This window comes from Lynx rufus, unplaced genomic scaffold, assembly GCF_022079265.1.
Source record: "Lynx rufus isolate CCGP_SWC_20201006 ecotype Redwood Valley unplaced genomic scaffold, mLynRuf1.p SCAF_7, whole genome shotgun sequence".
In the NCBI taxonomy this organism is placed as follows: Eukaryota; Metazoa; Chordata; class Mammalia; order Carnivora; family Felidae; genus Lynx; species Lynx rufus.
In genome coordinates, this window is record NW_025814889.1 from 27,327,341 (window position 1) to 27,352,426 (window position 25,086).

Genomic DNA, 25,086 nt, shown 5'->3' on the forward strand with positions numbered 1-25,086 from the left:
TTTCCCAGGGGCTCTGTATAAAGACCCTGCTTGTCTCGTTGAACTTGTCCACACAATTTATTTGAGCTCTCACATTCCTCTTTGTTTTTCTTATCTTTTTCCCACCCTGTATTAATGTGTTCAGCATGTTTTTGTAAAACGTCCCATTGTTAACTTTTTTAAGATGTAAATTATTAGGTCTCATTTTTTTAAAAAGACAAATTTGATCTCATCTTATTTCCTCAAAGGTATTAGAAAACATATTCTTGGCCTTGAAGCCATGTGAGGGAGGACACAATTGAGCCAGGAATGGACATCATGCATGGTAGCCAGTAGATATCCAGGCTGATAACTTGTCCGAGGGAGAAATTTACAAAACTGCCACCATGTGGGGTCCACTCACGCCTGTCAGACTCAGGCTTATACTGGGTACAGAATAGATGTTTGTTAAATAAGGTCTTTAGCACTATATCCTATGGCTTAATTTTAAAATAGATTATTTAAGGGGCACCTGGGTGGCTCCGTCTGTTAAGCATCCAACTTCAGCTCAGGTCATGATCTTGCGGTCTGTGAGTTTGAGCCCTGCATCGGGCTCTGTGCTGACCGCTCCAAGCCTGGAGCCTGCTTCGGATTCTGTGTCTCCCTCTGTCTCTCCGCCCCACCCCCTCCCCCCCAAAAAATAAGCAATTAAAAAAACAGATTATAAAAGATTTCCCAGATGACCTGTGTTTACCTTAAATTGGGATTTTGGTGTATTGTACAAAGGAAGAAAGGTTAATCCAGAATGCTTAGCCATTTGGGTTAGTCAGGGCAGATTTGACAAAGGTTATAGAGTGTAACCTTTTTAGGTGGGCAGGGAAGAAAACAGACTGCATTACTTGTGTAGGTAGTTAGGGTCTGATTATATTCTTGCCCTATTTATGTCATTTTTTATTTGTCTTCTGATGGTGCTCATGGCACTTACATAGACAAATAGCACCTCGGGAGTCCAGCTACCTCTTGGCACTTAAGCACGCCACATGTTTACTGAGAAACCAGAATTTCCATTGGGAAAATGGGCAAAAGCAACAGTGTGGATTTTTCCCCTAAAGTCGGTGTCCCGGCAACATGTTTATGGGACTGTAAGTATCATGTGTGAGTGGTGCTGATTAAAGCCATTAAAGCCATGTGGTATCCACTCCCCGTCAGCTGAGGAATCAAGGCAGGAGAGGGGATTCTGAAGCAAGGCATTAGCCACACGCATCAATTATTCGTTTTACTCTCTCTTAATCGGGGCTGTGACAACTGTCACGCCAGAAGCGGTTCATCCCCTAGCGTTTCTTGGCACATCTGTGATGGACGGGCGGTCATGGAGGAGTTCGTAAGGGAAGGGCCCGTGGCCTCTGGGGTTCAGGAGGGTGGTTCCTTGGCTCACCAGGGTGGGGACAGGAGATGTGCACGCAGGGCTGAGGGTGGTGGCTTCCACGGGAACCATCATTATGGAACCCGACCCGAGAGGTGTTCTGTTACGCATTCAAAGCCTGAGTGCTCAAAACGTGATTTTGATAACAACGAAAGCCTCGAAGACGTTGACCTTCAGCCACGCCCAGGGTTAACACAGCTGTCACTACGTGTAAGAAGTAAAGGCAGAAGCACTTAGGCTGCGCAGTGGCAAATGCTTTACCTCAAATTGATCTGAAATCTTTTCTACTTTTTCAACCCTTTCATTCAGTGGCTGCTTAAAACGTTATCTGGGAGTGGGAGTGGGGGCAGGACTTGAAGAGCGACCCTCACTTACTAAGGCAAGGAAGTAATTCCAAGACACTACTGCTACTACTATTAATAATGATGGCATGCCTTGGAGATATTTTGGGTTGGGTTATGGAGTTTTTGGTTTTCTGATGCATATTAAAGCAACGTGTACACCATACTATAGTCTATTAAGTGTGCAACAGTGTTACATTTGAAAAAGCAGAGTATATACCTTAATTTAAAATATTACTAGGGGCGCCTGGGTGGATCAGTCAGTTGAGCGTCCAAGTTTTGATTTGGGCTCAGGTCAAGTTCCCAGGGTCGTGGGACTGAGCCCCGTGTCAGGCTCTGTGCTGAGCATGGAATCCACTTAAGATTCTCTCTCTTTCCCCCTCTACCCCACTCATGCTCTCTCTCCACAATAAAAAAAAAAGCAAAAAAACATATTGCTGAATTGGGGTGCCTGGCTGGCTCTGTCAGTAGAACATACAACTTAAAAAAATTTTTTTTTAATGTTTATTTCTGAGAGAGAGAGAAAGAGTGCAAGGGAGGAGGGGCAGAGATATATGGAGACACAGAATCCGAAGCAGGCTCCAGGCTCTGAGCTGTCAGCACAGATCCCAACATGGGGCTCGAACTCATGAACCACGAGATCATGACCTGAGCCAAAGTCAGACGTCCAACCGACTGAGCCACCCAGGCACCCCCAGAACATGTAACTTTTTATCTCAGGGTTGTGAGCTCGAGCCTCATGTTGGGTGTAGAGATTACTTAAAGAAAATAAAATAAAGCATTAAAATATTGCTGAAAATGCTGACCATCATCTGAGCTTTCAGTGAATCGTCCTTTTGCTGGTGGAGGGTCTTGCCTCGAGGTTGATGGCTGCTGACTGATCAGGGCGCTGGCTGCTGAAGGCAGGGGTGGCTGTAGTTTCTAGAAATAAGACAACAGTGAAGTTTGCCACATTATTGACTCTTTCTTTCGCAATTGGTCTGTAAGATGCGATACTGTTTGATAGCACTCGACCCGCAGTGGAACTTCTTTCACTATTGGACTGAATCCGCCCAGACCCTGCCTCTGCCTTATCAGCTGAATTTATGGCATATTCTCCATGTTTTGCTGTCATTTCAACAGTCTTCACCAGGAGTAGACCCCATCTCAGGAAACCACTTTCTCTACTCATCCATAGGAAGCAACTTCTCATCCATTGAGCTTTGATCACAAGGTGGCAGCAATTCAGCCCCATCTTCAGGCTCCGCTTGTAATTCCAGTTCTCCTGTTGTTTCCAGCCCATCTGCAGGGACTTCCTCCACTCAAGGCTTGAATGCTCAATTTGTAAAAAAAAAACAAAAACAAAAAACGTAGTATCTGTGAAGCACGATAAAGCGAGGTATGCCCGTGATCGTAATGATGGATGTTTACTATGCATTTACCATCCGTATTTACCATCCTGGCTCCCGCAGAGCGGCAGCCTCCTCCTGTGTGTTGGGCGTGGTCCCCCTTCAGCCAGTCCCCACCGTTGTCCCCTCCAAGGCCTTCCCCTGCTGTCGCCCGGACTCCTCCCTGTTCACACCGTCCTCTCTCTACCACCTGTCGGCTGCAAAGTGGGCTGTGTTGTAGAAGTCGTTTGGAACCACAAATGACACCTAAGCACATGGAAAAAAAAAAAAAGGTAACCTCACAAGTAATCAAGGAAATGCAAATTAAAACCAATCAGGAGTTACTTGCACTTCTATAATAAGGAAACAAATTGACTGGAAAAACCAGAGATGGAAAAAATCAGCAAGACTGGTGCCCTGCACTGCAGGTGGGAGAGTAAATTGGAACCGAGGGCAGATCTGACGATATAGACAACATAATGCCCCCAACCCACTAATTCCTTTTCTAAGGATTTATTCTACGTAACCTGAGACACGCTCAGTGTTTGTGAATGACAGTGTTTCTCAAAGCATTTAGAATATAATCTACGTAGATGCCCAGCAGTGGTTAAGTGAGTCATGTGCATATGACACAATACTCTTCAACTGTTAAAATTATGCACTTGAGGAATTTTTCATTACATTAGGAGAAGTAAAACGGAGTGGCTAACTGAATGGGCTTCATGGAGGGTCACACTTCCTGGGTTTGAATCTTTCCCTGTTACTTACAAGCTGTACCACTTGAGAGAGCTGTCAAAAGCTCTCTGTGCCTCGGTTTCCTTATCTGTAAAAGGGAGAGAGAACAGTGGTTATAAAATTTAAAGGAAATAATTCGTCACACAGGGCCAGAACTTACAGCGTAAGCGCCCAAGTGCATGTGAATGTTACATTACTTCTGTACCTCAGTTTCCTCCTCTGTCAATGGGAATGACATCAGTTCCTATCTCCCGAGGGGTGCGGGTGCGCAAATGTACTGAAAGCACTAAGCATGGGCTGAGCACAGAGTAACCGCCACGCAAGTGACAGCTGCTGTTTGCGCTGTGAGTGCAGGGAAAGGTTCGCAGAAAACCAGATCCCTCGTAGAGAACCAAGACTACTTGAGAACCCACATCTTCACCCACACAAAGACTGGAAGATATATATCAAGATAACTATCTCTGGGGGGAAAGATTCCATGGCGGTTTTGTTTTTTGTTCTTTCCTCTATTTTTCTGAATTTTCAACAACAGCTACATATTACTTTTATAATTTACAAAACGAATAGCAGTTTTGGAGCTGGAACATTGTCCGTGTAGCCCATGGTTAATCAGAGTAGGGGAGTGTGCCAAAGATTCCTTCCAGTTGATGGTTTTTCTGTGTTAGGGTCCTGGTCTCTGGTCACTTGTACACAGAGCTGACTGTCGTAGACAGTGTAACAGTTGTTTGGATTTTGTTTTCTCCAGCTGCATTAGAGCAGTGATTCCAAACTCTGGCTGATGCTACTAGAATCGCTTGAGGAGATTTTGAAATATACTGGTGGCTGCTGGCTGGTCTGATTAGATCAAGATATTTGGGGGGGGTGGGCCTTAGGCATTAGCATTTCGCAAAGGCTCTCAAGGACATTTCTGCTGTGCAGCCTGGTGATGGGGGGCGACCTAGAAGTAGGCTGGCGTTTGCCACACCCTGTCCCACCTGGCAGGGGGTTCTGCCACATGGACAGAGCCCCCCTTCTTCTGGTCAGAGTCGGCCCGAGCCGTATTCCCACATCGCCTAAGTTAAGACTCGCCTGGAGGGCTCATTACAAAAATGTGGGCACCTGGACTCTAATCCACACCTACTGAATCTGAACTTCGACAGGAGTGACGTGGTCGTGTGTGTATTTCCTGAGCCCACTGGGTGATTCTTGCCATCAGGAAAGTGTGGGAACCCGGCTGCAGTCCTGGTTCCATCTCAGCTGCACACTGGGAATATCAGGGGCGCCTAGAAACGTGCCGATGCTGGGTGTCCCTCCTGCCTCCACAATTCTGACGCAGTGGAGCTGGGACACTGTCTGGGCCTCGGGACTTGTGAAGTCATGGTTCCCAACAACTAGCAGTGATGGTTCTCACAGTGGGGTGCTGGGGCCCCATCGCTTGGGCACATGTTAGAAATGCACATTGGGGAGGGGCACCTGAGTGGCTCAGTCAGTTAAGCGTCCAGCTCTTGATTTTGGCTCGGGTCATGATCTCACGGTTTGTGGGATCGAGCCCCACGTTGAGCTCAGCACTGACAGCATGGAGCCTGCTTGGGATTCTCTCCCCTCCACTCTCTCTGTGCCCCCAACCTCAAAAAAAAAAAAAAAAAATCAAAACTTTAAAAAAAAAGAAATGCAAATTGTAGAGTTCCCCGCCCCCCCCCCCCCCGAAGCTGCTGAAGCAGAAACTGGGGATAGGACACAGCAGTCTGTGTCCTTAGCAGCCCTCTCATGATTCCTGCTCATGCTGACGAACCACCACTCTAGGGTGGGGCTGTGAGAAGCAGGTTCCCAGACCGACTCCTGAGAGAACTCAGTGGTCTGGCCTCCGTGGGGTGTGGACTCCCAGTGGCCCATGACCACACTTGAGAAATACTACTTGCGAGTTTACCCTTGCTCCCTTGGGCATTTCAAACTTGTAAGGGCCTTGACATCTGTCAAGTACCACCAGTGGCCTGATGCTCTTGTGGGAAGCCTGCTGCTAAGACTCCTAGGCCCTCGGTGGCAAAACACGTGGCTGCCTTCCAACCATAATTAGTTGGGACGTGTTTTCTTTAAAGTCAGTAAGTGCTCTGGTTAGGAATACACTTTTCAGAAGTACTGACCTGAGTTTGACTCAGAAGCAGACACATCCACATTTCTTCCGTGTGGTTCTTCCCCTGGTATAACTTCCACGCCTCTCTGTTTTGTAGGTTTTATCATCAGCCCGTGCTGAGGTGGTCCTCTCAGCCCCAGACCGCTCACGACCACGCCTACTGGAGAAGAAAAGGACAGGAGGTCGGTGGCTTGCTGGGGCCAAGGGCCCGAGAAGACCCAGAGGTCAGAGGGATGGCCCAAGCCCACAGTCTGCCCGTTCACATGAGGGAGGGCCCATGGGAAGTTGGAGGAAGGACAGAGAACGTGATGAAGAAGGCAGTTTGGGAAGAAGAGCTGAGAATGGCAGGACCTGCCAAGTGGCAGAATATAAGCCTGGAGAGCTGGAACCAGCCAAGGAAATTAGGGAGGCAAATGTCTGATGGTGATGGGGAGAGACTGTTTCAAGATCTGTACCCATTCGTGCAAGGAGAACATGTGCTGAATTCCCAAAGCAAAGGGAAATCCCAGTCATTGCCCAGGGTTCTTTCCCCCGAGGGCCTGAGTTGCATGGAAATTCCCATTCCATTAAATGACGGACATTTTCCAGGTGTTCCTAAAATGCCATTTTATCCCCCAAATTGTGCGCCAAATTTGGAATCCAAAAGGAACCCCGAGAAGGGGGGTTCCTCGGTCCCTTTCCCCCGGCCTAAGTTTGGGAGACCCCTCAAGCCTCCACCTTACGACTCCCACCAACACTCCAGGGCGGGCGTGGAGGCCAGTGACTCTCTGGACAGTCAGCAGGTGGACTTGTGCGTCTCCTACTTGACCAAATCCAGCGAGCCCCGGCTGGAGCTGTGCGCGCCCGACTCTAGTTTGGAGCCTCCCGTGTACGTGCCTCCGCCATCGTACAGGTCGCCGCCCCAGCACATCGCAAACCCCTACGTGGAGGACACAGTGCCTGGGCCCGTGTGTGGTCCCCGTCAGCAGCAGCATCCGTTGGAGCCGGCCGGTCCCCCTGGCACCGGGAATGAGTATGGTGTAAGCCCACGCTCTCCTCGCGGGGTCCCTCAGCAGCCCCGGCCGACCACCGCGTATGACGGCTCCGTTCTGTATATTCCCTTTGACGACCCACGGATACGGCATTTTAAACTGGCCCGCCCCCGGGGTTTCTGTCAAGAAACAACAGCCAACGAGAAGTCCTACAACTCTAGTCCCAGCACTGCCCCGGCCCCCGCTCATGGAAACGGTCAACACGATGGTGCCGTTTTGAGCCCACAGAGTGTGAGAACCTCGCCGGGGGGTGTGAGCGGCCCGGCCGCTGCTGATCCCAGTCCCTGGTGGCTGTGGGACCAGCTCCCCAGGGATGCGGAAAATGGCGCTCCTGACCAAAGAGCCCACGGTGCCGTGGGGGGACAGTGGCCTGCCCTGGACGGCGGCCGGGGCGGGCACACGGAAGGCCTCGTCTCCCCCCCAAGCCCACAGGGCGAGAGTACCTGTGAAACTCGAACCAAGCTCAAGAAGTTCGAAACTGGGATTCGGACCAAGAAAAGTTCAAAGAAGAAAATGAACGAGACAATATTTTGTTTGGTTTCCATCCCAGTTAAATCAGAATCACATCTGCCAGATATAGATACGAACAACAATGACTTAAAACAGGGCACTGATAAAAGGAATGGGCTTGATAAGAGCGCAGCTTTGCAGGAACAAAGTCTGCTGAGCATGTCTTCCACCGACCTGGAGCTGCAGGCACTCACAGGAAGCATGGTGGGGAGAACAGAGTTCCAGAAACAAGATCGGGGGGAACCAGAAGAAGGCAAACAAACAAATGACCTCAGATTCATCCACCCTGCACAACACAGAGGGCTCAAGTATTCTGGCTCGTGGCCAGGGCACCAGTACAGAGATCAGCAAACCCAAACCACTTTTGCAGAGGAGTCCAGAAGCGCGCTGCCCCTCCCCGGTCAGAAGCCGGGAGGCTCACCAAAAGCAGTGCTGACTCCAAAATACTCAGACCCTCTCGTCTCTGAGGCTCACGCGCCCACGGAGTTAGCTCCCGGCGACCGAAACCAGAGGCCAAGTGCTCATCACCCGAAAGGCCAGATGTCCCTCAGCCCCTCCAGCAACAGTGCTTTCTCAAGGACTTCCTCCTGCGTAAGCCAGGCACCTGTTTCAAAAGCCGGGCCCAGTCAGGCCTGCGCCGAGGGCCGTGGCCGCAGAGCCAGCCCCGTGCCCAGGGGCGACGTGGTGAAGGGGGAGACCACCGGCCCGTGCAACAGCAAACAGCTGTTTGGTCAGTTTCTCCTGAAGCCAGTCAGCCGCCGTCCCTGGGATTTGATTAGCCAGCTAGAGAGTTTTAACAAGGAGCTTCAGGAAGAGGAAGAGAGCAGTCCTAGCGGCAGCGACAGCGACAGCAGCAGCGAGGACAGTGACACAGAGTGGCAGCCCGAAGGCCGTGCTGAGGCCACGGGCAAGCACTGGGGCTGTGGGGGAGACGGCCAGGCGTGGAAGGTTGAGGAGCCCGGGGCCAGGCCGGGAAGAGCCAAGAGTAAGTCCGAAAGCTGGAGTGAGGGGCAGAAGCCTGGCTGGCCTGGCACCCGTGCTCAGTGCCCGGGCCCCACGGAGGTGGAAGGAGGCCGGGGGGCGGCGGTGGCGGCACACGGAGGCCTGATCGCCGACGAGGGAAACCAGGAGGTGGAGCGCGCCCTGAACACCGAGCCAGCCGTCAGCCCAGGTCCTGTGAAGAGAGCGGCTTCCTCCAGGTCAGGTGACACAAAACCAGTGCCCTCGTCGGATCCAGCCTCGCTGAGGCAGCCCCCGGGAAGCCAGGCACTGCCCCGTGTTCCCATTTCTGCCGAGCTGAGCCCAGCGACCCCTCGGAAGGCCGGTGGCGAGGAGGGGAGGAGCCTGCCGGTCCCGCTCGCTCTCGCCAGCAAACCCCGAGGGCTCTCGGCGCCGGACTTGAGGTCTGTGGGACTGACGCGGGCACAGGAGCAGAGCGCCGGGAAGTCAGATGCGTCTTCAGGTGAAGCCAGTGCGATAGAAATCCCCCCAAATGAGTCCCTTCAAGCAAGGGCTGCGAGGATCCTGGGCATCGAGGTGGCCGTGGAGTCCCTGCTGCCAGGCACCAGGAGAACGGGACAGGACCAGCACCCCGAGCCTGACGGAGGTGGCCGCGGGCCCGAGGCCCCCAGGGAGGAGCCTGGGTCCGGTTCACAGCTGGATGACCCCGCAGCGTCCCCTGACGCCTTTTACGGCAGGAGAAAGTGCGGCTGGACCCAAAGCCCTCTCTTTGTAGGGGAAAGGGACAGCGCCCGTCGCGCTGCCCTGGCCGCTGAGCCCTCGGGTGCGGACGGGACTGTCCCCAGCAAGGCCCCCAGCCCCGAGCCTCAGTACAGTCCCCAAGAGTCCAGGTCCTTCAATCCCAAGGACATGGGGACAAAACCACCCTTCAAGTCCACCCTGTTCCATTTTATAGAAAGGACCCCAAATATGCCAGGCTCAGAAAAGAGGCTCAGAAGCACTTCCAAAGTGATTGAAAGTTTACAAGAAAAACTGGCTTCGCCCCCTAGGAGAGCAGACCCCAGCCGCTTGATGAGGATGAAGGAGGTGAGCTCCGTGTCCCGGATGAGGCTCCTGACCTCCCAGAGCGCTGACTCCACGGAGGAGGCCGAGGAACCGAAGGCCGAGAGGGACGCCGGGATGCAGCCCGGAGGCCCGGTGTCTCTGAATGCCGGGGACCTGGCTCGGAAGGCCGGGCTCCCGCTCGTGGTCTCCAAGGGCGCCCTCCCGCCGGAAGAAGACGGTCGTCCAATGGCACACGGGGAGAAGAAGACCGTCCATCAGGATTTCTGGTGCCCAGGTGAGGAGTCAGTGTGCAGGCAGGCGTTACAGAGTATTAGTGTGGTGCTCTGAGCGTGTCACGCCAGGCTGGTGGATGATGCCAGTCCTGCGCTGGTGAAGCTGATACTGTGCATTGTTGCCCCGAAAGATTCTCCACTGTCCAAAGAATTATCCGGAGGCTTTCCTTAAAAATCAAGATCCGGTAGTGTATCGTAAATGGTTGTATATTTACGGAAATTCCTTATGCAAACAGCTATATATAGGTATCTATGCAGACGTATTTTGGGCCCCGTACCGTGCAGAGGTAAATCAGTAAAGTACTCGAACTGTGCTGCTGTACCGCGAAGAATCTTGTAGGAGGCGACAGTGTGTGCTCTGCACCCTCCCCGAAAACAAGCGCTCCCCCCAGACCCCCCACATGCTCTTTGTACCAACCTAATCATATGATTATGTAAACTACGCAGCCCAGGATGCTGTCTTACATTGTACCTTCCAAAATCCTTTGACCCTCATTTTATGTTTTTGCTACCGGCCATTTATGAAACTTTAAAAAGCTTTAGTAAACAAAAGGAGCACTTTGCACTGTGTCAACACCCTAAACAGGGGGGCTCTGTTGGTTAAGTGTCCGACTTCGGCTCACATGATGATCTCACAGTTCGTGGGTTCAAGGCCCACGTCGGACTCTCTGCCGTCAGCACAGAGCCACTTCGGATCCTCTGTCTCCCTCTGTCTCTACCCTTCCCCTTTTCACGTTCTCTCTCTCCAAATAATTAAATACTAAAAAAAAAAAAAAAAAAAAAAAAAAAAAAAGTTCACCCACCAGCCATGTCCCATAAGGTCCCCTATGGTCTTATGCACTAAAGCCCAGGACAGAGAACTTAGGCAGCAGGGCCTGGCACGCCTCTGGGCCCTCTCCCTTCTGTCCCCTTCACACCTTCAGAGCTGCTCTGGTTCAAACCACAAGGCGGGTTCCCAGTGGTGGCAACGTGGATTTTCCCCAAACACAGTCTCAGCCTCAGCTCTGACACAAACAGGGATCTCTGTTTCTGGCGTTTTCTTCAGGGCTGGGGAATTATCAATTATGTATCCTAGAACTGATTCGAAGAAGAGTTGTACATGTCAGAAGGCCCACATGCAAACCGCAGACAGAAGAGACCATGAATCATTCACACCTTTTTACAGCGAGGCGAATCCGTTCCCTTGTGTGCGGGACAGCAGGGACCCTGGGTCCCAGGCCCACCTCCGGAGCCCAGCCCTCTAGTCTTCCTGAACACCCCCTTTCTCTGCTTCCTGTGGTGAAATCCAAGGATTTAAAAGTCAGTGGACAAGCTCGCTTGTTTTCAGCTAGAAAAATCCAGAATTTTTGTTTCATGAAATGCCTACTTGGCACTTTAAAAATTTTCCCACAAATGCAGTATGATTCTTAGGAGTGTTAGATGGTGTTGCTTGGTTCCTTATACAAAATACATTATTGAAACAAGCCATTTGTCAGGGCTCTGTCAGATCATCTGACTTAACAAAGTTGGTCTTTTCTGAGAAAGAGAACACTAGGATGTGGAACCGTTGCCATAGGGCGGAAAAAGCGTTACACGGCCCATGTTTTAAGCTGTTGGGATTTATTAGGTTTCTCCTCCTCTCTTGGTCCCCCCGCCCCCACCTCCCCAAATATGCCCACTTGCTTTTCAGTACGAGTTAAAATGAGTTTCTTTATCAGTCCTGTCTCATCCTGAGAATTGTAAGAATTTTAAAATAAGACAAATCCAGGGCTCCTGGGTGGCTCAGTGGGTTAAGCGTCCGACTCTTGATTTCGGCTCAGGTCGTGATCTCATAGTTCGTGAGATCGAGCCCCACATCAGGCTCTGCACTGACATCATGGAGCCTGCTTGGGATTCTCTATCTCCCCTCCCCCCACTCTCTCTCTCTCTCTCTCTCTCTGCCCCTTCTCTGCTCATATGTTCTCTCTCTCTCTTTCTCAAAATAAATAAATAAACATTTTTAAAAAATAAAATAAGACAAATCCTGCTATAATAAAACACCAGGGTATAAAGATTTCTATGTCTCAGTCCATGGGCACATATTCTGGGCAGTATTTTGTAACACAGAAGTTTTAGTTCAGTCAAGTGCCCCTCAATTTTTAGCGTGATCCCTTGGCATGTGAATGAGGTTGGAGAGGTATCTGAAAACATGTAGATCGTGCCAATTTTAGTGTTAGCTAGCTATCTAAAACACCTCTTCCATGACCTTATTTTTTTTTAACCATAGTGACTAACAAGTAGAATTTTTTTTCCTCCTCCCCACCTGATGCATTTGTTAATAAATAACGAAATGACCCAAAATCTAAAGGCAGAGAGATACTCATGATGCCACACAGCTACCGGTGGCATTCTTAAGCAATTGCATAGCAGGACACCCCGAAGGACGGTTTCATACCCACATAGGGGCTCGGGTGAACCTCCGTCAGTCCTTCATGGCATGGTCACCAGGCCTACACAAAATCAATCGTCTGGAGAGGAATGTGGATCATGTGACTGAGATAGTCAAACTCTGAGATATGTTCACTTTTCCACTCGTCGTTTTACAAGTTAGAGTAAAGCCTTACTGCGTTTTCACAGATGGACTTCTTGGACTTTGTTTTCCTTTTGATACATTTTATCATTTTATGCGCAAGAATCGTCTCCGCCCCCACCCCTCCCCTGCCCCCCTCAGCCCAGTGTGCAGGAACCACTTCACTGCTCCTGAATTCACAGCCCACTTAGATTCGGATTTTGTTCTGGAATTTTAAAATAAAACTATAGTGTGAGTATCTGTAACCTCCTCCCGCCCCCGCCAACCCACACACATGCACACACCCTTCTAGAACTTAATGATCTGTGTTGTGATGGAGCGCCTACTGTATCATAAAGTATCTTCACGCCGTTGAAAGACGGTCCTTTCAGCTGACATCTTTTTAGTGGTCTTTTGGGGCTCTGGCCAAGAAGTCAGCACCTCAAAACTAACTCAGGTGACAGCAGTCCATCCCTTCTGGGTGGATTGTGTTCCAATTCGGAAGTGTAATCCCAGGCACTGGCAGTGCTCAGAACGTGCTGGCTCTATCAGCTTTGGTGGCACACTCCATCCGTATCGGTGCGGGAGGGAACAAGGAGAGACCAGCCAGGGAGGGTGTGATGGAGCCGTCTGTCGGAAGGCTGGATGTCAGCACGATGTCAAGGGCAGTAGCCCTCGAGGGTGTTAATACACAAAATATCCACAAGGGTTGGGCCTTACTGAAGTGTCTTCACCTGAAATATTGCCCACCAGAACCAGGATTCTAACTACTCGGTAACCTGTCTGTCTTCTAGACCTGCTAGCTCCTTATTACATGTGGGTCCTTGAGCGTTTGAAATGTGGCTCATCCGAACTGAGATGTGCTGTACGTGTAAAATACATGCCAGAATTCAGAGACTTAGCAGATAGAAAAGTTTAAATTTCTCAACAATTCTTATGTTGATTACCTGTTGAAATGATCGTGTTTTTGATAGATTTGGTGAAATGGGATATATTATTAAAATCAATTTCACCCGTTTCCTTCCATTTGCCTTAACACAGCTTGTAGAAAATTTTAAGTAATGTTATGTGGCTCACGTCATATTTTTATTGGACCTACATGCTCCACAATCTGAAGAAGGAGCCCATTGTTCTCCAGAGTTCTGGCCCCAGTTCCCTGGCTCCAGGCCCTCAGCTTCATCAGTGGGGTTCGGGGGTACACGCACGGTCTGTGGAGGTGTCTCCCGGTGCCTGGCCCGAGGTGAGCTGCTCAGCGCCCACTGTCTGTGTACTCAAGGCTCAGTGGATGCTCAGCCTCCTGGCCTGTCACCAGCTGAAAGCGTGCCCTTCCTACCGTGCCATCCCTTAGTGACCGCTCCCCTCATTCTCGGTGGAGAAGAAGATATTTTTGCTCAGAGGAGGCCCCCCATTCAGAAGCAGCCCCACTCAGAGGCTGACTGAGCACCGAAGTGTAGCGCTCAGCTGTTCACACCCTGTGTCGTCACACTGGGCGTCGTTCAGCGTAACATGTCAGAAGGCAGCCGACCCACCTGGACTCCACTTGCTTTCAGCCCAGTGGTGCGGTAAATCACGTTCGAGGAGGAGCAGACTGCTCTTCCTAAACGCAGACGCTTTGTCCTATCTGGCTTGTGATGTCGGGCTCAAAGCGCCGTAGGCACGCTCTTAGCGTCACGGTTGTCTTACGTGCGGTAAACATATGGTGGCTATGCCGAGAAGGTGTGAGGAGACGTGGTAGCACATTTTGTGGCTAGAAAAATTGGGATGTACGTGGCCTTCGTGATGTACGGGTGTCCAGATGGGTTTGGGAAGAGATCGGTCTGCCACCGTTTTTACAACCATCAAATTGTACCAATCCTCCTAGATTTCCTAAGCGTTTTCTCTTAAATAAAAGTCAGGACGCCTTTGAGCTTCTGTGGCAGGAAATTCTGGCCGTAGGAGGCACGCGTGTGGCCTTGGGGCTTATGTGGGTCCTGGAGGACTGTGAATCCCGGGGTGGTCAGATCAGAATCACCCAGCTGTAGGACTAATGGCAGCTTTGGACCATCGTTCTGTATGGCGGCCCATTTTGGAAACGCAGCTCACTCGGGCCCAGGCTGGGATTTTCCAGTTGTGGGCTGTAGAACGGGTCAGTGTGGTGGCCCAGGCTCCTACACCCCTGTGCGTGGGAAAGGCCTAGAAGAGTGTGTGAACAGGCCTGTGTCCAGGCCTGGGCCTGTCTGCTGGCTGATGGCGGCCGGAGACAAGAGGCCTCTCATTGCTGGCCAAGCAGTCAAGATTTCAGGGTCCTCAAGCCTTCCAGGGACAGCATCTGATCACAAAGATGCATTTTTTAAAGCAAGATTTCAGTGGAGTTGTAATTTATAAGAAACAAAAACAAAACAAACAAGCAAACAAAATCCTTGGTATCAGCCAAGCATGCCTTTGCTGGTTTATGTGTTGTATTTAAAGTTAATGTTGTTCCACTGTGGACAACAGGAAAAGATTATCAGAAATTAAGCAACTAACATTTTTCTATCTATGATTAGGTAATGATCATACGTGTCCTTTTAAAATAGCCTTTGTAAGAATTTTTTGATTTTTTAGTTTTAGAGAGAGAGCTCGTGCTGGCTGGGGAGAGGGGCGGGGGAGAGAGAGAGAGAGAGAGAAAGAGAGAGAGATAAAGGAAAGAAAGAAAAGAAAAGAGAAAAGAAGAAAAGAAAAAAAAAAAAAGAAAAGAGAAAAGGAAAGAAAAGAGAAAAGAAAAGATCCCAGGCAGGGATCGTGACCTCCGTTGAAATCAAGAGTCTGACGCTCAACACTGAGCCACCCAGGCGCCCCGAAACAGCCTTTTGGTGATAAGTTTTTTTTGCCTCTCAGTGAAAATAATATTGTTTAAATATTGAAGCATCAACTCTACACTTGTGGATTTTGCTCCCTAAACATACTTATTTATGGTCTGAGGATTAAACCAAAACACGCAAATTGAATATACTACTAATTTTATTCTTTTTTTTTTTTTTTTTTTCTTTTATACAGATTCATACGACCCTAGCAGAGTGGAGAGGGTGTGAGGAGACGCCAGTTGAGCACGGGACCGCCAGAGTTTACTAACTGAGTGTTCTCTCGTTTAGCCCGACTTGCCCGTGTGTAAGCTGGAGACTACTGGCCCTTCGTGTACCAAATAACATCCTTTACCACTGCCACCGAGAACTTCGTCATCCCCACGGAATCGCTGTGTGGAAATAAAGCATTAGTCCGTTGAAACCATCTGTTTTTATAATATAAAGAGTGAATGCCTGTATTTGGAAGGGAGTCACATAAACTCTCCTTCATGACGGGTTTCGCCAAGCTGGTAGATAGTTTGGTGTTAATCTGGTTCTATGTGAAAATTCAAACGTGAATGATTTTAAAAGGACTGTGAATGTCGTAAATTCCCCTCTGCATCTCCACGGCCTGTGGTCCGCGCTTGCGTTAAGAAGTTTGGGACGTGGGCCAACTGCCCAGCGTCCCGGCGCTTTGAGTTTAGGGGAGACGTGATGAATACATCTGACCCATTTCTAAGCAATTTGGCCTTCTGCTGCTGCAAGTAACTCTGTTTATAAGTAGCTTGCCATCAGAGGATAAGAGCGATACCTTTTAAGTTTCTAAAAGATTAAAACTTGTACCATAATGTACTCAGAGCATTATTTATCTGGCAGTGAAATTCTTCGATCACTCGCAAACATGCCACTGTCTGCTTTGCACTCCGTACTATTTTTATGTTCTGTATGGATGTTTAGAAATCCTTTATATGAGAAATGACTGCTGGTTTAAAATAGACCATTTTAACAAAGTAACTCTATTTCTTTTTACAAAAATGCTATTTTTCTATGATGTAAACAATTGTGAGGTGGCAGATTTTTAAGGAAGTATTATTTTATTTAAGAGTCTGTATCCCTTTGTGTGAGAGGAGCCCCCCAAAGGGCTCGGATTTTGCTTTAAAGCACACGTCCCTTGCCCACTCACACCTCAGCCACTTTTATTTTATCTTAGAGATGTCACTATAGACAGTTTACAGGGTTAATAAACTTTTCACGAAGATGCTTTTGCAAATGTAGCTGTAAGGTTATATTTGAAAATAATCCTCTTAAAACCAGCCAACATCCTTACAACTATTTTTGCTGCCATATCCTCTAGGATTACCAAAAAAACATGGTTTCATCTTGATAGGTCCCAGGATCAACCGTGGGACCAAACTTTCCTCCCCCTTCCCCCTGCCCCTCTATGAAATATGTATTTTTATCTGGGATGGTCGTTAATTATTAGTCTCGGCATATTTTTTAAAAGTGCTAGAGACATCATATATATGCCATCACTGAAGTATTACGAGGCCTATGCATTCTGCTGTGTTTACCGTTGCAGTAACGTGCACAGAGTTAATGGGTCTTCACGCTTCTGCCCCTCCTTTCTAAGTAAGGTGTTCTCGTTAGCGAACACTTCCTGAATGGGTTCTTGTCGCCTTCCTTCCTCCTTCCCTTTCCTGTCCTTCCTTCCCCCTCTCTCTCTTTCTCTCTCTGTCTCTCTCTCTCTTTTTTTTTTTTTTTTTTGAGAAACCACCTTATCTATTTTTAGACATTTTAAATTCCTAAAATGTGAACTGTTGGGTGGTCTGCAATTTGGCCCGAAAACACCTCCGACCGGGCTTTCATGGCCCATTTTTATCTGTACCATCTGATCTGATTTCCTAAGAACTTCATGCATTTGGACTGTAATAAACAATACAGAACCGAAGTCGTCCTGAGCAGTCGTCTCAAATACGCTTCTCTGCAGTCTTGGTCCTTACCCGTTACCCCGAGTCTTCTACTTCCTTCCAGATTTTGGCTCCTGTGAAAAGTTGTCGTGGGCTCTTGCTTTCCCCGCAAAGGACATGGGCCAAGTCTCCGCGTTAGGAGTGGCAGAAACTTCTTCCCGGGAAAAGTTTTAATGGGGAAGAGGTCAGTTACTCTGTTACAGTTGGTGAATCGCTCAAGTCATCTGAGAACTAATTGAGGGGGGCCACAGGGAGGTCTTTGTGGGGGGTTCTTCCCTCTGCATTGCAGATGGAAGAAGGTATACGTGTATATATATACGTCCACATATAGGCACATACATATATCCATATGTATTCACTCTGCTCTGACTTCCTCCTAAATTTGCTGATCCCATCTAAAAACTTCTTGTAATCAAAATAATTTGAGATTTAGCTGACTCCTCAAGAGAAAGAAAAGGATCCTGAAGAGAAAAAATTATAGTAACCTATGTAGATCACAAAGCAAAATTTCTTTCAGTTTCTATTTGAAATTGTATCATCTTTCTGAAACCATTCTGAATTTAGCCACAATTATCAATATTTATACTTTGAACCTTAATTTCTGGATTCCAGCCTGTATATAAATCTTTGGTGTGTGGTGAGGAGGATAACTTGGACAATTTGACTTTTAAACTTGCATATTCTGAAGTAAAACATTATCTAATCCAAAATAGCTTTCCTGGCAGTTTTGAACTTAATGCTGATTATTCTCTTATTATTACTGTTTCTCATACATATATAACTCTCCATTATTATTTGTGGCTGGAAAAAACAAGTGTTCCTATTTTGTGTTTGTCATTGTTTTCTCGCACGGATGCTAACTGGTCGTGTCTCGTACTTTGGGGCTTATAAAATTAAAAGCTATAATTTTGACCATTTGGACTAAACGTTACATGCGGCATTGCATATGAAACGTATTTGTCTTTTTTGATGTGCAGAGCAAGGGAAAGAATGTTGGTAATACAGCTCGAGTTCCTTTTTTTTTAAGGCAATTTCTAAATTATCGAAAACCAAGTATCTTCATTTTCCCATTCAACCTTACGTTTCTGCAGACCGCAGAAAGCCTCCCGCTAATGGGGCACAGCTCCTGTGTCTTCAGAATTCTTTTCCATGCCGCTTGAAACATGGAATTCTTTAGAAGTCCCTTAAAACGCATCTACTCTCTGAGATGCTGGTTTCCTCACTGAAGTCGTAGGTTAAGGTTTGGACCCACGTGCAAATTCGAAGTAGAACTTTTTCTGTTCTGTCGCACTGTTGGTGAAGTGTTGTTAACGTGGAGCTCAAATGTGTAATAACGTGGATGGCTCCGGAACCAGACCCTGACCGCCTCCTGCAGCCACAGAATGACTTCCTGTGATGGCAGCTCGGCCTCGGGCTCCCGAGAAGGAAGGGCGAAGCCGATCCGCTGTGGACACAACTGCTTCCCAGCTCTGAGCAGAAACGACTGATGGAAAATCTGATTCAGCCACCACTTCATCCATGACCCCCTCTCCTGCCCCCTCCCCGCCCCAGAGATTGTGTTTGTGTGTTTTGGCTATTTTGCTTTGTTTTGTTTTGTTTAAAATGATTAAGCAGTACACAATGAAGTGTCAGGTTAGCAGCTCTTGGAAAGTGACCAGCACAGCAGAACTCCCACCGTCTAAATATCTGAGCTTTAGAGAAACACTCCCAGCTTCCCAAGTTCTTGTGAGCAGTGACTTTTGTGTCTGGACCATTTTCTGCCAGATCCATCTGTGCTTAGGGGACGGAATGAAGGGCGGGAGTGCGTCTCAGGCAGGGCTCGTAGGCCTGGGGGAGTTCTGCGTTTTCTTTTGCTTTTGTTTTTAACAGCAGATTCTGTACATCTGTTTGTGGGAGGAGAGTTGCTACTCAGGACAGGATTTAAGAGACAGATTCCAAGTGACCTTTAAGAGTCTGCGTGGTGGGAGGCCCTTTTCCAGGAGTGGGGGTTGGCCCACTTTGGGACCCACCAAGTGAAGAAGGAGGGGGATGATAAAGAATAACATTAAAGAAAGAACACCCCACCTCCTAGCCTGCACGCTTTGTTTCAAAAAAAAAAAAAAAAAAAGAGGGTTAAGACTACAATTCGGATTGAGACCTCTTAGAAAGGTCGATACGGTCTAGCAATCTGCCCATTGAAACAGTCCTTGGGTTCATCAGCAGTGCGGAGAGGCGGGTGGAGTGCCTGCAGATTCCTGGCTTTGACTTCCGAGAGCCCCTAACACAGTTGTGTTTGTTATAGAAGACAGGGAGGTCCTGGTTCTATGGCCTCTGCTCAGTGACTGAAACCTGAACCCGAAGGCAAGTCCAGATTGTCCAACCATTCGTGGCATTGCCTTGACTGGGAGTGAGGAGGAAACACTCGTCATAAGATCACCTGTCCTCTTTTCCATACCGAAGTCAGGTCTGCTGGGGCCTGTGGCTAAGCCGAAGGAGCAACACATCTCTCTCCTACTACCCTTCACTCCACCCTGTAGCAGGGCCAACATGCGTGACACTCACTGTCACGGAGCAAGAGAGAGACAAGAGCAAGTTCAAGTTGAGAAGCATATGGCAGAAATTAGAAATGAAAACCATATGTCGGAGCCAGGGAGAAAAGCAGTAACCTACGGATTATAAAAATCAATGAATTACTCCCCACTTGGGTCAGCTGAAATTTGAGCCCTCACACTCAGGCCTGTCAGGAATGCTAAGCAGAAGCATCTCAAAAAAAAAAAAAAAAAGAAAGAAAACTCCCGAAACTTGGTGAAAACAAGGCTCTGTAACCCCACAGAAACTTTGTATCTGCTCATCATTTCTTTGGGCACCATTAATAACGTAAGGCAGGTAGAGAGGGTTCCAGGAGAAGACGCAACTGGTAATGGCCAATCGCCGGTTGCTGGTCATCGCCCCCAGTTCAGGCAGCACCAGAGGCCTTAAGGTGATGAGGGGTGGAGGTGGGTGAAGAGTAACGCCAGCAGAGCACAGATGAATGTCTCCCAGGAGCTTCTGTATCCGCACAATGTAAAGACTTGCTCTTTCAGGATGGCTGGCCTGCACCATAGCACACGTATTCCAAATAAACATTTTGCATGAAAGGACCTCTGTCCATTGTCTTTGGCTGTGGGTGCACGTGCTGCCCTGAAAGCCTTTAAGGCTGGTCTTCGGACGGCAGCAGGCTGAACAGGGTGCAGCTCGGGTGGTATCGTAATACAGGGACGGGTGGCCCAAGGGGCTCCGGCACCTTTTGGCATTCACCGAGTATCGCCCGGGTGGGTGTTCAAGGTCCTCTTGGATCTCCCGCAAGGACTCGCTGACGCGGTGGAAAAGAGGCCTGTGGTCAATTTGGGGACTAGGTTTGAACTTGGGCTTCATTATGAGCCACATGGTCTTGCACATGTCCCTTCCTGGCTTCTGTTGCCCCACCTGCCCCTCTTATTCCTTGACTATAAGGACCAAACATACAGAGAAGCCCACGTCGTGGGTGTGCAATGAATGGAAAACGGATATAGACCTGGACCTTACGAGGGATGGGGAAAATGCTTGTCTGGGAACTCGCAGGTTTTAGAATCCAGGCCTTGGTCCCCTTCTAGGGATTCACTCCTTGTTTTTAGAATCCCAGCTCTGGAAGCACATGCAAACTCCCAAACTGATGCTCTCAATTTGTTTCCAGTAGCCCAGGAAACTTATAAGCTGGTGTTTCTGAGTTTAAAAAGAAATGATTTGGTCCCTCTTTCCAACTTAAGCTCCTTCTTTTTTCCCCTTCGCGTCTGTAGATTTGTCCTCACTCCTTCTGTGTCTCTGCCTGTGTGGGGCTCCATGCTCGAGGGTTCCAGGGCCCTCTCACTAGTCTGACATCTCGGATCATGTTCAAATGCGGGTATGAAAGAGCTATTCCCAGTTGGGTGATGAATGAATCCACGTAAGAAAATAAAACTGAAAAAGAAGTCCCTCGTCCAAAGTAATGCTGTACGATGAAATACGTAACCTAGGAATCGGGGGACCCAACCCGGGCAGTAACTAGCTACGACTCTGGCCACCTCCCCTACTCTCTCCGGAACACTTCACAAGTAGAGAAAGTGGGATTGGACTAAATTAACTGGTTTCTTCCAACGCTAAGATTATATAGTTATTTTTTGGCAAAATTGGAAGTCCATGGGGTCTTTGCCCTGCCAGAAGGGTCCGAGAGTAAAATAACTTGAAAACTACGGCCATACATGACTGAGGACCGGGTCATCGCCAGGGTAGGGAGCGCTGCCATTTTTCTTTCACCAGGGTGGTCCATTTCTCCATTCCAACAACTTATCATACTTCTCTCCGCCTTGCCGTAGTCTGGAACCAGCCAAGAGACTGACAATATTGAATTCTCCCGAACATATTTTTCTTATGTTAGAGCAGGGCACTGGGCGTTTATGAGCCTGGCTGGCAGCCCAAGACATTAATCTGCAGCGTCTGTAGAGAGTGCTTTTCTCACAATTTGCCTGCTTGGGGTTCTTTTAAATGCACTGAGGTTTGGAGATGTTTGTGTCTCCCCAGCAAAGTTGGCCTTTCTGCTACTACCCCACGCGTAAATCTTTCCCCAGGTTGTGTTTCGCAGGCTGGAAATGCTGTGAGTCACCCCACCGCTCAGCATTTTGGGGACGATGGCTCCAGGGAAAACCGGGGGGCATCGGCGCTCCCGGGTGCAGTGGGCCTCTGGTTTGGCTTCGGCTGGAAGGGAGCGTCTAGCTCTTCTTTGAACAAGAGGAGGTCTGTGCCAGATCACGTGCAGCATCCATTTGCTTCTTCTCTTGGTTACCTCCCTCCGTCCTGCGCGCCCGCTGTGTTAACCGTGGCTGTTTCTCCCCAGCCCGACCCTACTGGTGTTTCCCCAGTTACGATGGCAGGGTCAGCTTGTGGAGACATGAAGTCAAATGTGCGTTCACCTAGAGCCTTTTCTGAGTCCCTAAAATGTTCAACATGGGGATGAGGGGGCGACAAGGAAAGTAACGTTGTTGGGTCCCCACTGTGGACCAGGTACGTTGCATGCATTGATTAATCTAATGCATGTCACTTGACAAAAGCCAAAAGGGTACAGGGAGGAGACGATAAAAAATTGCAGCCTGCAGCTAGCAGGAGAGGAGAGACTCAAACCTATTTCTATACCCCAAAGTCCATGCTGTTCGTCTTAGCTTGCTGTATCCTGGGAGGATGAGACAAGGATCCTCCAGGTAAGAAACTCAAAAGTCACAGCTTAACGATACTAACTGCATTTGTCAGGATCAGATTCAGCTGCTTACATCAGAGAATTAGAAACAACAGTGGCTTAAATGAGATGGAAGCGTATTTCTCTCGTGTTTCAAAGGAGTCCGGAGGCAGGTGGTCCGGGACTAGCGTGTCACCACCATGGCAACGGGGGAGCCAGGCCCCCTGTCCCTTCTGCTCCAGCCTCTTCACGTGGTGGCTTCCATCCTCAGGGTAACTTTCTGGTCCGTGGTGGCTACTAGGGTGCCAGCCATCTTGAACGCCTTCCAGGTAGCTGACAGGAGAAAGAATTCTCCTTCCAAACGAGTCACCTTCCTTTAGAAGAGACGTCCAGGCCATTTGACACCCTTCTGCTTACATTCCATTGGCTGGAACTCAGTCACATGGTCAAGCTAGCTGCAGGGGAGGCTGGGAAATGTGGTTCTTTTTAACCTGGGCACTCTCAAGGGTCTGCATAGAATCAAAGTTCTATTAGAAATCAAGAGAGGAATAATAGTCAATAACTATAGGCAACCACCAAGCAGCCTCTGTGGCATTAAATTACTGACAGGCATTAGCCCCAGGGCGGACAGGTGCCCACCAGCCACAAAACAGAGCAGTCCGTGTGCCTTCCACGTCTCTGTAGAACGTTCACGACAGAACTCCACAAGCAACACTGAAGATTCTGGCTCATGAAAGATTAAAGAGGTTGCTTCAAACGGAGAGTTTTTAATGGTGCCTTTACCCCAAGGAAGAAGCCACCGTGAAGCCAACAGGGCGAGCTGTAGGCAGCCCCCCTGCAGTCCAGCCTTCGAGTCTGACAATGTCCCTTGCTTTCTAGGACATGCACTGTCCGGCGAAGGAAAATGATGTTGCCACGTCAGTGCTGACGAGGAAGTGTGAGGCAAGGTGACCGGCGCACAAGGGAGCGGAGATGCCGCATTTGCGGGTTCTGAGGACCACAGACTGTGTCCAGCCGCCTCCAGGCTCCGGGGGCCACTCATCACACCTTCTGCCCAGAGGCCCGGGCTGACCTCTGGACTGTCTTCACAGAGGTCCCAACAGTCCTCAGGAGAAAGTCCCCAGGGTGGGTGGGGGAGGGGCAGCTGGTGGGTGAGCCCGCGGTGGAAGGGGGCTGGCGTGGGGACAGCCACCGCGGAGATGGATGAAGCAGCGTCTCCTCCTGCCTCCTCGCTGGAAAGGTCTTGAGAGGGGGGCTTATGCCAGTGCCTTCCTGCCCAAGATGGACGCTTTCAGCCTTAGTCCTGCAGTTGACCACAAGGGAACCGGACCAGAACTCTGAGCAGGTCAGATAGCACGTTTGACAGTAGAATATTCTGCCTCTCCAATTAATGATCTCAGCTGGTAAACGATGCAAGGGAAAGTCCCTGAACCCCCTTCCTGGTCATGGAGATTTGTATTTATAGACACATTTCTACTGAAGCAGATGTGCCCCAGAAACTCTTTATTTTATTTTATTTTTTTTGGCAGACATCATGACTAAAGGCAAAAATGAAACAGGAGCCATGAGAAAACGTTTAAAGATGTCCAGGGTGTGGGGAAAAGTTGTGACAGGTAGCACTGTTCATGCAGTCTAACAGCATGCTCTGGAATATTCCGAAGGGCGTAGAATACTCTCCCCGGAAGGTCTCCCCAAGAGGAGCGGGAGAGTTGAGCTCCAGTCGGGTGGGCGCGCTATGCTAAACAAGGGAGGAGAGGCTCGGGGAGTCGGGAAAGATGACCACCATATTTTCACAAACCTGGGAGACATGCCATTATTTGTTCGGAAGCAAATGCTGTCGGTTAAATGATTAGTTGCCTTTGACTCTAAGTCCATCCCGATTTCAGAGATGTTAAGATGTGAGACAGGGACGTGCCCATGCAGTTGATGACATGCAGGAACTGACCTTCACTCCCTCTCCCAGTCTGCACGAACACGTCTCTCCCTTGCTGGGGTGCTGCGGGGCTGGTTCTGGAATGACCAGCCTGGATGCCAGGAGCGCCAGGCCGTCCCCACAAGCAGCGGCCCCAGGGCTGTGGCTTGCAAACTTGGGTGTGTATCCTGTTTCCTGGAACTTGTTAAAAGAGAAAAAGAGGCGGATCCAGTGTATCTGGCGTGAAAACTAGGACACTTCTTTTTTAACTAGTAGGCATGTGACTTCCACGTCCGTCGTCCCGTAGACATTTGAGGAAACTCTTCTGGAGACAAGGCCGGAGGGGCACCTGGGAGCCTCAGTCAGTTGAGCCTCGGAGTCTTGATTTCAGCTCAGGTCATGATCCCATGGTCATGGGATTGAGCCCTACACTGGGCTCCATGCCAACGGGCACAGAGCCTGCTTGGGATTCTCTCTTTCTCTGTCCCTCTGCCCCTCCCCTGCTCATTCTCTCTCTCTCTCTCTCTCTCTCTCTCTCTCACTGCCTCTCTCTCTCTGTCTCTCAAATAAAAACAAAATTAAAAAATAAAACAAGCCTGGAAGTGTTTTCACCAAGATGTCAACAATTGTTATCTCTGGGGTCGGGATCATGGGTATGGATGTAAGCGTGCATACATCCTTTCACTGTGTTTTCTATAGGAAATCGCTGTTGCATGGACCAAGAGGAAAGAGTTTAAAGAGAGACAGGAGAAAAACCAGCCAGTGAATCGAACTGGATCCTGAGTTAACACAGGGTAGTTGGGATTTGAATGGGTCAAGGGCGGGGGGGCTCGGTGGGGAGGCAGACTCAGGGCTGTGGAATCTTAGCCACACACAGGAGGTCCTGGCTCTGTCGTTGGAGTTC

The 25,086-nt window shown here is 49.2% G+C and overlaps 1 protein-coding gene across 3 annotated transcripts in view; it reads left to right on the top strand.

Annotated features, from left to right (window-relative positions):
- Positions 1 to 18,012, top strand: part of JCAD (junctional cadherin 5 associated) — a 40,288-nt gene extending 22,276 nt beyond the window's left edge. For all 3 annotated transcript variants that reach the window (XM_047065597.1, XM_047065596.1, XM_047065598.1), the window contains 2 exons: positions 6,032 to 9,774; positions 15,315 to 18,012. In XM_047065597.1, the coding sequence (XP_046921553.1) occupies positions 6,032 to 9,774; positions 15,315 to 15,349 (3,778 nt within the window). In that variant the 3' untranslated portion in view covers positions 15,350 to 18,012. The remainder of the gene's footprint in view (positions 1 to 6,031; positions 9,775 to 15,314) is intronic.
- Positions 18,013 to 25,086: the final 7,074 nt, after the last annotated feature.